Below are 15,088 nucleotides of genomic sequence, written 5' to 3' on the forward strand. Positions count from 1 at the left end.
GTCGGTGGCTACAAAGTCTCTCTCTTTATTTATTTGCCCAGCGTTTTGGGTCAGTTTACCAAAGGACACTGCATCATTCGCTGTCCGAGGCACCAATAACTTAATATGCTGCTGGTGCCTTGGACCGCAGAGTGGGTCATTTATTATCTTTCTGTATTCCATACTGTCAAAACAATAAAGTTTTATTGAAAATTATTAAGATGTTTTTCATTATATACATATATATCATGGGTCATAAAGAAAATCTTTTTTAAAGACGTTGGTATAAAGTTTTTGAGCAGTTGCCTTGAAACCCCTCATGCTACATGTAGTTGGGACACAAAACGATCATATACAGTGACCACATCCGCCATGTTTTCCAGGACGCATATCATTTTTGCATATTGCTGACCAGCCCAGATAAAATGCTGCCCTGCCGTATGTATAGACTTATGGAAGGGAACCACTTAATCTGTTATACATCCCCATACTGCAGGGCAGCATTATACCTGGGCTGGTCAGCAATATGTAAAAATGATATGCTTCCTGGAAAATATGGCCACCCCATGATCATACTTGGGAACCTTTTAAGTGAGCTGACTCACTGCGTCCAAACAGGGATATCAACCATAACCTACTGGTAACAGAAGTACCTTTTGGGTGTCTAATATATGAAGTCTGTGATCCCCAAGAATCCCCCTTCACCCTGAGACCCCGAGATTGGGACTCAAACCATGAGTTCCCAGGGATGGCGGTGATCAACATTATGTATTAAAGAAAAGAGACCGATAATGTGTGAATATATAACTTATTATTAATGAATGAATATTCACATAGTAATATTTCAATACAGCAATACAGCTTTTAACATTGCATATCAGATTAGCACGATTATCCAAAACATTGTCCTCTTCACACCCAAAATACCATGATGTTAGCTAATCAGACTATAAATGAGGCTGATTATCTATGTAACGAACTGTAAGAACAGATAGGATTAATAATTATAATCCTTCTTTCATATCAGTAAATCCAGTATTACCATGGCTAAAAAGACTGGATTAAAATACGGAATGCGTATCATGGAAAAGTCCCAGCAAGGGAATAGAATTGACTTCACAGCAAGGTGTTTGAGCAGAGCGAAGGGAGAACAAGAACAATTCCAATAAAAATGTCCTAAAGGAAGCATGATAAACCTATATTACCTATATTTTTTAAACACGTCTTAATGGAGCACTCAACAAAATGATTAACTATAAAATAGTATATTTTATGACATTTAAACCATGAGAAATGCTCTTATCCTGTCTTACATTACATTGGGTGTAATGTATGTTAAATGGCTAACATTGAGCAATCCAAACCGATTGTGCCTTTTTTGTTCCTAACATTTGAAACTTTACACTAGAAGTGCTTTTTTATCAATTATTAATAATAAACTTAGGCTTTATTATTAATTAATGGTACACTAATGAATGTATCTCTTGTATCACTAAATCTTATGAAAATATTAGTAGCTTCCCATTTAGCTGAGGTTCCGCTTCTGTTGCTAAGAGTCAATCCCCCAAATCACTAAAACAGCATATTAACAGAATTACGGGGTTAAACTTTCTACATGCAGTGTGACCAGAATGAAACAAAAAGGAAGGGTCTCTGATGGTTTGCTGTCAGACATGGCTGTGGCGAGGAGTAATAAAGCCCACCTGTCCCCCATTCCTCTATAATGAAGGCTGACAGCTGACACTATGTCTTTACCAGGTCACACAGTTCAGTTTGCATTTAACCTCTGACACGCTGGAGAGGGTAGTTATGTTTCTCAAGGGGCTTATTCAGAAAGGGTTGAGTTGGCAGAAGAAAATCCCCAAGATGATGACTTTTAAGAACAGTCACCTAAGGGTTTCTGCAGCCGGGTCTCCTGAACTTGGAGATTAAATGTGCGCAATCTGCAAATTTCCATGCAAGGTACATTAAAAGACTAAATTGACCAAATCAATGAACACTTTTCACTAACTGACTTCACCGCCTGATCCATTGGATCCATTCTGTCATCAATAATGAACTCACTATAGTATGAGAACATATATGAACTTATTCCTGAAACCATGGATAGTGGAAGAGAGGAGGGTTAAATTAAAATAGGATGAGTGATGTTGCAAGTCTGCTAAGGTAACTTACAGAGTAAAGTCACCAAAGAATCGCCTTGTTGACTCATTTTGTGATGGCTGACAAAAGATTACAATGTTGTTTTGTTCAGCTGATCAAACGAGGCACAATGCTGACACATCTTTAGTTTTGTATTCTGGTTCCGGACTGCCCCCCACAAGGGCAGTCCAGAACCAGAACCCAAAGTAAAGTTCTTGAGATGCTTTTGAGTGGCGATGCACTGTAGGACCGGCTCTTAAGTTGCTATCTGTTCTTGGTTGAGTTGTTCCAATACCGCTTTTGTATGTTCTTTATCTTTAGTATGTTATTAAATGATATGTAACAATGTGCTAGAGGATCCGCAAAGCTTTCAGGACTTTTATAGATCATACTAATTTACTACAAGCAAATCTCTATCTCTAAAGGGAACCTTAGGTATATCAGAGATACAGCTAAAACATAGTCTTTGCCATCTCAAGAACATCAAAATAAATAACATATATCCTAACTGATGTTTTAAAAGAACTATTGACTAACTATGTTAATGAATTTTAATAAAATCATGTCTCCTTTAATAATACACAAACGCAGACGAGCTGAGATCTGTGGGAGGAATTCTGAGACTGCGCTGAATTTCCGTTGGGTTTAAATTAAACTAAACAGCTGTTACTTTGCAGCAAGTGTAAAAGTTGACTTCTCCTTCTCCAAGTTCCTTAGGTTGTGGCACAGCTGTCATTTCACCAATACAGAATATCCCACACAGAGTTACATAAACTGGTATTTGTAATATGGCGCGGCTTTACTCTATAATCTCGAAAGCCTCTGCTGTCTCGGAATCTTGTGGGGATAATTATTAATTGGGCCATACCGGTATTCACCATGGAGAGTGTGCGCAGTAATTGGGTGAGGATGAACTCTTTTGGATTTGGCAGTACAATGGTGAAAAGCTATCCTTGCATCACAAGTATACAACATGGCATATGGTGATTTAGGACCTGGTCTATTGAATTGTTAGCCACCCAGAGGCAAGCATTTTAAAATGCTGTGTGACTATTTAGTGCTCAAGAACATACTACCACGTAGACAATACTGTATCAATACAGGCCGGTATGCACCCAGCAGAAACATCTGCATCTTAAAGACATTATAAAGGTAAATATTGTGACAGAGGTAGAGCTCTGCAGGATACAGTAGCAAAATCGGGACAGTTGGGAGGCATGCTTGTTAGACCACAGACTTGGCTCATGCTCAGTCACTTAATCCCAGACTGCCAAAGATGAGAAGCCTTTAACTTTTTGAGTTACCAACAATGTATGATAACTGTGTATCTTGGAAGGAAAGTACATTTTTGGGATTTTTGGAAACCATTTTGGTTCACTGTATATCCTGTAATACAGGAGCACGATGAAATAGACGTTTGTTTTTTTATTCCCCTTTTTAGGCAGATCTCTAATTCCTCTTTTCGTTAGAATTAGGCTGCCCTAGATAAGGGTAGCCCCAAAGAAAAATACACCACTCATACTGTATAGTTAAATCAGTGAGATCTCTTCCTTACCCATTGAACAATGCATTATACAGGGCTATCTCAGCTCTTCTTGATGGATCAAATCAACTTCCTATGTAAACAGTATAATATCACACGTTTTCATAATTTATAATTACCTTTTTGTGAGTGTTCTCATTAAAAATGACTGTAATGGAACAGTTTTACCTTAAGGTTAAAAGTAGCTTTTGACATGGGTCCAATATTAATACAGGATGACGAATGACATGCTAGCGGTTTGTTTATTTTCTACACAAAAGCAAGTTTATGTTTAAATAAATATAATTATGTGTTATATTTTTTTACCCAGGGCCCTCTAGTGACTTTATGGCTGTGCCAAATATACTGTGCCCATCAGGGAATTAAATCAATTCTCGTCCCCCAACTTTTTGTTGAAATCTGGTTGGAATCATAAAATAGTGATTACCAAGGCAGTAAAGATGCGCCCTCTTGTGGCTGACTCCCTAACTGCAATCCTAACATCCTTTGTTATACACAATACAAAATAAGCCATATTTATGTGACTGAAGAAATACAACCATAGCCAAAGCCCAAGGGAGGCTGAGATCTCCTAGGTCTCTCTCCATGAGGACGATCTGAAGTCATCAAGGATGAGGGTAAATAAAGGCTAGCCCACTTCCCTCACCAAAAGCTAAATCTCCAGGGGACCAGACTACAGAATTAGCAGACTAGGAAAAACTTCCAGTATAGTGGCAAAACAGTGTAAAAATCCACACTGACACACACAAGCACAAAACACAAAAGTGCATCTTTGGACTGGCAATTCAATTATGGACTGTAGCCTATGGCCAAGCTAGTAACAAAGAGAAGAGATTAGAGTACCACTAAGGCCCCAGCCCATCCCTGGAATTATAAAATGTATACCACCACCAATCAGCCATAGGCCAGGCCACTGTAGAAAAAAAATACTACAGGAGCAGGGACCATGTGCCAATGTTGCACTTACCTCAGTACATGCTATTGCATCCCCTCCACCCAAAACACTAGTGTGAATGCCCAGGTGGACCCAACCTCAGGCTTCCCTGTGTCCTCAGCCTTAAGGCCAGATGATCGAGCTTTCCGTTTCTGACCAAATACTCACTTGATCTTAGAGCAGGAGGGCTGAATCTTCAGGGACTCTGCTCCATTACAGTATCGCCGTTGTGTACACAAATGTGTGTCATTGTATCATTGTATTAAATAACATAACAAAAGTGCAAACAGTAATAAACACAGGCACACAAAAAAACCATAAAAGTGCAATTACAGGCCCAGCCCAAGATTCGCATCGTATGAAATTTCATCAATCTGCCAGCCAAAAGTAAATATATGAAAAATATAGTTTAAAAGGTCCATGAGGTTTCTGTGCTTTTATTTGCACCATAATTCTCCATGAAGACTTCAGTGGTTGCCCATAATGGGCAGAGAAGATAGAAAATCTCTGAAAAGAGAAGGAAGGGGCTACATATCCCTGGGTAGCACCCTCGCCTTTTCACCATTTTTAGGATTGAGGCCCAGCCCCTCTGGGTTTAAAAATAGTTTTTTTCTTGACCTTTTGGGCATCTCATACCTTCCATCATTTAAAAATGTGAAATCGCGCGGAACTCACCAATACAAGCAATTGCACTTTAAAATGTCGCGCTTGCATTGCCACTTAAAACACGCTTCATTTTTGTCAGCACAGTCATGCATATTAAAAATAACCGACACATTGAATAGAATTCTCATAAGGCTCAGACATACTACTTCCATGATGCTGGCTGAGCGTCATGGGAAGTGCAGCAACAGTAAAGCTGCAGATGCTAGCTGTGAACTAAAATTCCTATGATTCTCAGTCAGCCAGGTGTCCACCATAATGCTGGCTGAGCATCATTGGAAGAGCAGTCCACAGAAGCAAAATCGTGACTGTCCCACCTAAATCGGGACAGTTTGGGGGCATGAGGGTAAACCTGATTCTTTGGCCATAAGGTTGAGGTAATTTGAAGCCTGAGGTCCTTCTGAGCCCCAGAGAGGTTCAACCAAAACATGCTTGTTTGGCTCTTGATTGGCACAGTTTTGGCATGGTGATGGGTTCACCAGTCACTTCACAGTTTGGGGTATTGGTAGGTATACAGTGTACAGATGAACTCTTCTGCTACATACTTTTTCCTCACTTGCCCTGACCTGGTGGCTGGTTGTGTAATGCCAGCCATGGACTCTATATTTTTATTTATAGAACATTGCACTTTTTTGTGCATGCGTTTCACTTGGTATGTTTAAATGGTTTTTGAACTGGGAATGCCAGATTGGATCTGGGTCCCGAAATACTTAGTTTTTGGTGGGAGAGATATGCAGGCATTCCAGCTGCCACTGTCCCTTGGACACCTCAGTGGACTCTCCTCTTTGGAGGGGGCCTAGAGGGTAAAGCCCTCCATTTGATTCGGGCCATGGTAGGACTCAAGGGGAGGAGTGCATCTCCAGAAATGAAAGATTGGGGACCCAGTGATCCACCATGGTCTTAGTATGGCACTTGGCACCCACACCTTTGTCTTCACTGATGATTGACAGTACAGCATCATGAGGTCTGAGGCGTCCCCTATAGGTTTATGCTGGGAGTTTGTGTTAACCATGTGGCTATGTATTGTACAGAGGCTTTTTCTTGATGCCCACTGAAGGTTGCAATAACACCCCTCAAATCAACAGCCCCTTGTTAAACATTTCATTTGATCACCCTACTTGTGTCGCTCCTTGACCTGTCTGACCCTGTTTCTGTTAAGGACTTTTTGTCTTGCCTGAGATATTTACCAATTCAGGTGTGCTTCTTGCTCAAAGAGGTGCCCCTGGGAGGTGGCATACAAGATTTGCGGTTGGTAGAACTACCTGAAGTGTGTCAAGTCTTCAAAAAAACATGTTCCTGGGTGGGACCCATAAATTCCACCATAATTCAACGATACAGCATATATTACTAGCATCGCTCTAATCCCAAACCAGCAGGGACAAAGCTATACCACAACAATTACAACAATAGGTCACCAGAGGGCGACCTTGCCCTATAAACGTTATCAAAGGAAGGGCGTTAAAGCCTATATTTCAGGCACCATCCCCTCCCCCTTCTCCTCCTCTTCTCTTATTTCAACTTTCTGCCTTAGGACCTGTCATTTCTGCACTTTAGAACAGAACAATATCCACAATGGCTGCGAGGCTACGTCTTCTGGGGAGATCAGTTCAACATCTCAATAAAGTCTGTTCCAAGCATGCCCCATGTGTGTCTACCAAGACCCCCTTATGGAGTGGAGTTCAGTCTAGGTAAGTTCTTATATCCTTCTATAAGAGCTGAGATTCACTTGCATAATACATAATTATATAACCATTTGCTGCAGAATGATGTCACGGTTTTCTGTACACGTCATCACACTGCCTTACCCAGATCTGTGCGATTCCCCTTGTGCCCCAAACAAAAAGCATGCTGTGTGAAATTGGTGCTTTGGAATGTACAATGAAGTTCAGAAATAATCAGCATTTTCTTAATATAATCTCAATCATTCTAATAAATTCCAGGGCAATAAATATGGTGAGCTCACAATCTACTCACTCCTCAAGGACCTTTGATATTCTGTTTATATCCTTCTCTCTGCTGTGACCTCTGTCCTACTTTTTCTGGCACTGGGAGATAAAGGGGCAGGTACAGCATGTTCTAATGTATTGTGCAAAGCTTCAATTTAACACATTGGTTTATTTAATCTATGAAATCTTTATTTTTTTTACTACTCCCAACACTGCCAGCCAAATGGATCTTTTAGTCCAATAGCAAGCAACCGGTTTCCTCCAGCTGACTTTAAAATAAAGCATGGTTGATTAACTCAATCACTCCAGGGGCTCATTTTCCCATTAGTAGTGTGGATTGATATGTTTGATCCATACGGTGAGCACAGATCTTGGGCGTTGATTACAATATGCTTGTTTATGTGTAACCCACAAATAGTAACACGTGGAAGCCCCTCAGAGGGTTAATACAAAGAATGGCAGTAGCGTGTACTCTAAGCATGTGATCCATTCTGTGTTGGAGATCATTAAAACCCTCGTAGACCTCATTTAACCTTCAGGCCTATAGGTCTGATAATAAAATAACAAGTAAGGAGTGGCCAAAAGAGAAATTGTGAAGCCCTGCGGCGAGGATAACAATAGTACACAACACCTGCAAATAATAACAAAATAATCATAACTCTGCACCAGATCAAATAATAAATAAACTTACAATATTCTATCCACAATACTGAGAAACAATGTATATCTAAAAAACAACACTCTAATATTGTGGTTTTTTTTTTATTTATCACTTATGGGGCCGGCTTATCGTTATTTTGTTGTTACTTTATGTCTGATGGTCCTTAACTGCTTGCATATTCCTCATCTAAATCTTGCAACTTGTCCTCTGTTGGTTTTATTCTTTAGATTGCATGTCTGTTAAGACCTAAAGTGAGAATATCTGGAAAAACCTAATGTAGAAATGCCCAAAACATCACTTTTCTTGAAAATAACAATCTTTAAATGATTTAATGGCAAGCAGATTTGAAATGAATTCTAATTTATGAAAAACTAAATGTAGAAGTTGAAGCTGAAAGCCCACTTGATTTGTGGGAAGTGTGTACTTGGCGTCAGGCTATAATGCTCAGAAACATTATTGGCGGTTGGAGTATTCAAAGCAATCTCTAACTTACTTGTTGATATGAAGGCGATACCACTGATGTAGAACATCCTTATGCGACCTAAACAAGGAGAGGTGCGGGTGATGTTTTGACAAGAATGACATCCTATATCATATGAAAGCATGCGTAGCGTTTAGACCGGCATATGCTGAAAGCGCATAAGAACGTTATAATGTGCAGCAACCGTACAAACCTAGAGGATTACTTTTCAATTAGTAGCAATCTAAAGAGAGACCCCCTGGGATTCTCTCTTGGACTCGCTTGGTTTAAACTTGTCTGTTGATGACCTTGAAGTGGCACCTTCATGTTTACCATTGGCATAAATAATTGTAAGGGATTAAATTCAGAACACGATGTTTCTTCTCTGCAGATGGACGAATTCCAGATCGCTACGCTCCAGGAGAAATGAAATATTATATAACTATATATGGCTTCAATATTTGATATTTATATTTAATAATGAACTTTCACAGATGCATAACCTTAAACTTATGCACTTGAGAAAAACAATGGAGTACACGGGACGGTTACGTGAATACATGACAAGAAGAGCTTGAGTTCTAATTAGGATTTGCTAGTCTTCAGTGTCCTTTAGATAAGAACCTATAGTGACTTCTAGAAGGAAAATACAGGTTGGCTTCTTATTAAATTATTGGAGATTCAAGACCTTAAGCATAAGTATGGCATCAAAATGGATAAACATTGCCGTTGAAATTAGATTTAATTTATAGAGCACCTGCAGATTCCGTAGCGCTATTACAATAGGGGAATTTAAAATCAACAATATCATTAAAATATAATGCGTAGAACAATTGGCATTAACCCATGAGACAGTCCTGCTCTTGTGCGCTTACAGTCTGTCTTTATGATGTTTATTAAACTGAGCATAATTCTAGAAAATGGAAAAAAAATTCAAGATACATGTAATTACTGATAATGTATGATACGTTGTGTGTATTTTTTATCATAGAAATTTAAATATTTTATTTATTTAAGGTACCAACACAGCCAGCCAGATGCCGGAGGAGAGCCGCTACGCCCAGAGCCCTCTCATGCCAAGACCTTAATGGACATAGGCACAAGACGTATCTTCTCTGCTGATCATGACATTTTCAGGCAGAGTGCCAGGAAGTTCTTCCAACAGGAAGTAGTCCCTTACCATGCAGAGTACGTAGAGGAAGTTTGAGTGAGAATTCCATGATGATGTCATACGTTAACATTGGAACGTGAGAGAGAGCTTTGTAAAGTATTTCTGAAAACTCAAAATACTTTTTAATGGCCTAATAGTGCTAGTCCAATGCACATTTTGTAAAAAATTTAGGGTTTTATTAGTGCTGACATTTTTTCTGTATATGCAGCAATAAACAGGCAACCAAGTGGTGTTATGACCATAGCAACTAATGAGCAGACACATTTATTTCTTTGCTATGTGATAATCTCTGCCCCATAATCACTTTTGTTGTGCATAATCCCGTGTATATTATGTTTTTGTATCCTACTGCTACTGACTTTGATTTAAAAATAAATTTGCCCTCTAACGTTATAAGCGCTGAAAATGTGCCCAATGTTTAGTTCTTTTGTGTGCCGTGAGCAGAGGACAGTGGTGGGCTGATATTTTGACGGTAGTACCCACTGATTCCACTAGGGGACAGCACTGTCATTACTAGTTCTCTTTCTGTATTTGCAGATGGGAGAAAGCCGGTCAGGTAAGCCGGGAATTGTGGGAGAAGGCTGGACAGCAGGGTCTTTTGGGTACCGCTATTCGTGAAGAACATGGAGGCATTGGCGGTGACATTCTGTCATCTGCAATCGTATGGGAGGAACAGTAAGTAAAACAGTGTTATGTGATAAAATCAAACTGGCTTGATAAATATCAGGTGCTGTTCTGCTGAACTTAACACTTTGGTAACTAACTGCAGTATTGCAATATAGTTCCTTATACTATGGAACACCTAAATCCTGGAAATATATAATCCAACCAAATTTCTCCTTATAAGAAGTCTTAATAGTAAATATTAAAATGACAGCTCAACAAGTGTTTGATTGCCATTTTTATTGTGTGTGTGACTTTAGGGAATTTTTTTTTTTTTCTTGACATTTTTCTTATTATATTTGTGTTTCTTCAGGATGTATGTGAATTGCACCGGCCCAGGATTCAGCCTTCACTCCGACATCGTGATGCCTTATATCTCAAACTATGGCAGCAAGAGCCAGATAGAGAAATATATTGCAAACATGGCTGCCGGCAAATGCATTGGTGCTATCGCAATGACTGAACCTGGGGCTGGAAGGTCAGTATTGCCTGTTTTTAATATTCTGCAGGAAATGAAACAAGTTTAAACTAACCTGACCCTTCCTGTTGTCTTTAGTGACTTACAAGGAGTTCGCACAAATGCCAAGAAAGACGGAAGTGACTGGATACTCAATGGCAGTAAGGTATGGCCCGGTCTGTTGACATTTCCTTCAGACTCTGTAAAGGCAAACGATCTCCTTGATCTCAGGACCCTTTGCACATATTAATCAGCATTTACCAGGATTTTCTAGACAGGTTTTACATTAAAAAGAAAATATTAAGCCAAGGTTGGCAGCAGCTTATGGCAAGGTCAACATTATCTAGTCGGCGTCCTACCATGAGGTTCTCTCACATCTTCTCGCAGCACTTTTACAAAAGCTGCCTGAACTAATCAACAACCAGTAGTGCAACAATAAGTGTGAGATAACACAATAAGTAGAAATAATCCTGCAGATCCTGAGATAAAGTAGGTTAAGGTATATTTCGCCCTGGTACTCGCGTTAGGTGGGGTTTTCGTAGCTCTACCTTGCTTTTTTTAACCTGTAAACACTATTAGAAATGTCTGATTTGAGAAAAAGGAAACGATCCGCTTGAAATTGATTCTGTTTGCTGCCTTTCCGCAGGTGTTTATTACTAATGGCTGGATGAGTGATGTAGTTATCGTTGTTGCCGTCACAAACCGTGAAGCCCGTACCCCGGCTCACGGCATCAGCCTCTTTCTTGTGGACAATGGCACCAAAGGTTTTGTGAAGGGCCGGAAGCTGGAAAAAATTGGTCTGAAGGCACAGGTACTATAACCCTGCTTTTATTACCCAAGCTTGCTTTTTCTTCCACCAAAACTTGCATCATGTGGTTCAAATAAAAGCTCATCCTGCATTAAAATAATCTATTTTATACATCTATATATAATATAGAGATGTTCTAGTGTGCGCCACATTTTTTTAAAGATTTTTTTTATGTTTTTGGCTGGTGGACGCACCTGAGTTTTGGGATCTATTATCTAACTTATATTCAACATTGGTAATACTTTAAGCAAATACTAGTTTAATCTAATATCTCTTTTATGTCAGTGGTTTGCAGTAAATATTAAATGGCTTATAAGCCCCCTCCCCTATAATGATGCTTTTAATAGGGATCTACTTGACATCTCTTTTCAGGACACAGCAGAGTTGTTTTTTGAAGATGTCCGACTCCCAGCTGATGCTTTACTAGGAGAAGAAAATAAAGGTTTTTACTACTTGATGGCAGAGCTCCCCCAGGTGAGACTTACACACTGAACCCAATTTAAAAGAGAGAAACCCATTTCAAAGCCTTGCGGTCTCTGTCTCCGGGTCATTGCCAATCTGTCTCTTTCCACTCCTTCCAGGAAAGGTTGTTGATTGCGGATATGGCCCTTGCTAGTTGTGAATTCATGTTTGAAGAAACCAGAAACTACGTGACGCAAAGAAAAGCGTTTGGCAAAACGATTGCACATTTACAGGTACAACATACATGCGCCTCCGCTGTCTGTTCAGATGCATCTGTAGGCACCTCGTTGATCGAGTTCAATTATTAAACCAGTGTCCTAATGGTTGGCTGGGCAGTGACGTAAACAAAAGTGCTGAGAAATGGACAAATATCCCTGGGGGGGAAGAGGGAATGGCTGCCCCATGTATACTTATCTAATGTATCCTTATTGTAAAAATGTGCAATATCAGTACTCATTTTAAACTGTTAATCTTCTTCTGTTTTATTATAATCTGTGTTTTGTGAGAAGATGATTTGAACATGCCGTCCAAATTGGAGACACATAGGCCACAAAATCGGCTTCCACTACCGCCTTCTGCATATGCAGGAAAATATAATGCCTGCATATTGGAGTCCATTTTGCATGAACTGCGGCACATTTGCGTATTGCTGCGACGTGCTTTACTTATAGGACTCCTATCCTGGCTGCGTCTACTGAAAGCATTCATCAGTACTCTTTCTGCGCATGCTCAGAACTCCAATGCTATTCAGCAGGAGTAACAGCAGCCAATGTATGCTGTCTGAGCGCCGATGTTTTGAGTGCGCACACGTGATTGGCTGCTGCTTTAATCAATGACCTACTGAGTTCAGTGGGAGTGCTACTGAGCATGTGCAAAGAGGTGTTCGTGCGAATGCTTCCTTGTTTCAATAGAGGCAGCCGCCAGAGGATTTGAATAATATATAATAATTGTATAATATACAATTTTGGGGACTAGTGTTTTAACAGTACTACTGTTTATTTTTTTCACAGTAGGGTGTGAAAGGGATAGCTTCACATTGAGAAATCCGAATCTTGCATTAATTCATTTTGGTGCTTGATTTATTTATTTTTATTATACTTTCCTTTTTTCTTTCTTTTCTAGACTGTTCAGCACAAGCTGGCAGAGATGAAAACACAGATCTGTGTGGGTCGTGCCTTTTTGGACAGCTGTCTCCATCTTCATGCCGAAAAACGTCTGGACTCTGGCACTGCTTCCATGGCAAAATACTGGTATGCATGAGAAAAGCACTTGGAATAAAAATCCACGCACAATACAGCATCCGTGTACTGAAGATTAACCACATTCTAGAAAGGGAAAGCTATGATTTAGGTACAGAATGTTAAATGGAGAACATGTTGGTGGACACAACAAGGAGGTTGTTGACCTGGTCTGAGTGATAGCGGCTTGCTTGCAGAGTAACCTATAACTATTGATTGGGTGAAGCAGTTTCACGTTGGCCTTGGTCTCCATGGAGCTGTCCTTGCAGCTCTTTCACAAGCTGGTGTTTGTTTCCACTTGAACTTTTTCAAGTCATTGTCTTCTGAGGGGAAATTGGACGTCAACATTCCCTTCTTTATAAGCCTATAAAGCCCTTTGAGTACCATGGGTGCATTCCTCCAGCTTGTGCTAGGTAATTTAGTCTGGCCGAAGTTACGGAATTTGTTTTTCTTAATCCAAAAGGTCACCGGGCTCTGGACAGATTTGTCATGTCTGGAGAGCGGGGAGGGCAAGATTCTGTGTTTAGTTTCTTTAGACAAAACAACAAGGAGGCAAGTGAGATGATATGTATGTAAAGCGTGTGCATCTTTTATAATGATATATCGAAGAATCATTGCACTCAAATTCTCCATCGGGGTTAGTACAGGTTGAGAACCTGCTTGGAACCAGAAGTATTTCGGATAAGGGATAATCTCGGGTAATGGATCTGTGTCCGTTCTGGTGGTCAGGCTTTTCCCCCAGGACCCGGAGCGCTTCGGGGTTCCCCAGAGCAACAGACCAGAAGCGCTCAGGGGCCGCAAGGAGAAGCCAGAATAATGGCGTGGACATCCTAGAAGACAAATGGGGGGGGGGTCTACTAATTACAGGAGAGGTCACACCTCTTTCCTGCCCCCCCACCTGTGAGTATCCCTTATCTGAATAAGGGATCCTCAACTTGTAGTACAAATGTCAATCAAAAGGAGCTCTTAACCAGATTAATGATGCAAAATGCAGTTTATGTAAATATTACGGTTTACAGGAATGTTAATCATGACATAAAACAAAAATGTGTGTGTGTGTGTATATAATATACATATACATTTAAAAGTGATCCTGGTGCAAGTTGGTGTATATTGTGCATATTTACTAGGATACAACCGGGCTTATGTATATAAAATGATTCTGGTGCAAAGTTTGAAAAAATAGTCTATAGCAAACTTAATGATCTAATGAGAAAGGACAGGTCATTGGTTCCTATGGTGATTTAAAAAAAAAAAAAACTTTACCAATTTTACATCATACTCACTTTCTGTACATAAATAAAAAGGGTATTCTTGTACTTGACTAATACTAATGCTAAATAACCTCCGATCATGTGTTTTTAGGGCCTCTGATCTCCAGAATGCTATCGCAACGCAGGGTGTCCAACTCCACGGAGGATGGGGATACATGTGGGAGTACCCCATTGCCAAGTAAGTGTGATACAATGAATATTGCATTTAAACTACTCACTTTAGCCTGCCATGGACACTTTGTATGTGTTAATCTATACATTGTAAAATAACTTCACTAAACCGTTTAGGTTTTTATAAGCAATGTACTTGGCCTGTGATGGGAAGAAGCAGTAAAAAATGTTTTATGTCCCCACATAAAACAGATACGTGTGTGTGTAAATTTCTTCTCAGATAATATTCCGATAATATATTAACCTTTTGTTTTCCCGCTTTATTACAGAGCTTATGTAGACTCTCGTGTTCAGCCAATCTATGGTGGTACCAATGAGATTATGAAGGAACTCATTGCAAGAGATATTGTGAAGAACAAATAGTTCTCTTTTGCAGCCCGTGCTTGAAACCTGCCATAGAGACTCACTTGAAAAGACATTTTTGATATATCATCCCGATTTAACAAATACACATCTAAAGTTTGTTGGTAAACCTAATACAAAGGGGGGAATAAAATGCAAAAACTTTGTCAACAA

The 15,088-nt window shown here is 39.8% G+C and overlaps 1 protein-coding gene across 1 annotated transcript; it reads left to right on the forward strand.

Moving 5' to 3' along the window:
* Positions 1-6,790: 6,790 nt before the first annotated feature.
* ACADL (acyl-CoA dehydrogenase long chain) lies at positions 6,791-15,088 on the forward strand. The gene is made up of 11 exons (XM_053470748.1): positions 6,791-6,949; positions 9,346-9,516; positions 10,037-10,174; positions 10,476-10,640; positions 10,719-10,785; positions 11,266-11,430; positions 11,800-11,901; positions 12,009-12,122; positions 13,012-13,139; positions 14,493-14,579; positions 14,842-15,088. The coding sequence occupies exons 1-11, from the start codon at positions 6,834-6,836 to the stop codon at positions 14,933-14,935; spliced, it is 1,347 nt and encodes a 448-aa protein (XP_053326723.1). The 5' UTR covers positions 6,791-6,833; the 3' UTR covers positions 14,936-15,088.

Source organism: Spea bombifrons, chromosome 7, assembly GCF_027358695.1.
Source record: "Spea bombifrons isolate aSpeBom1 chromosome 7, aSpeBom1.2.pri, whole genome shotgun sequence".
Taxonomy (NCBI): Eukaryota; Metazoa; Chordata; class Amphibia; order Anura; family Pelobatidae; genus Spea; species Spea bombifrons.

Bases quoted from the DNA above. Each gene is read 5' to 3' on its own strand.
- ACADL (XM_053470748.1), top strand. From the start codon at position 6,834: ATGGCTGCGAGGCTACGTCTTCTGGGGAGATCAGTTCAACATCTCAAT. The intron at 6,950-9,345 runs GTAAGTTCTTAT...TATTTATTTAAG, and splicing joins TGGAGTGGAGTTCAGTCTAG to GTACCAACACAGCCAGCCAG. The intron at 10,641-10,718 runs GTCAGTATTGCC...TGTTGTCTTTAG, and splicing joins ACTGAACCTGGGGCTGGAAG to TGACTTACAAGGAGTTCGCA.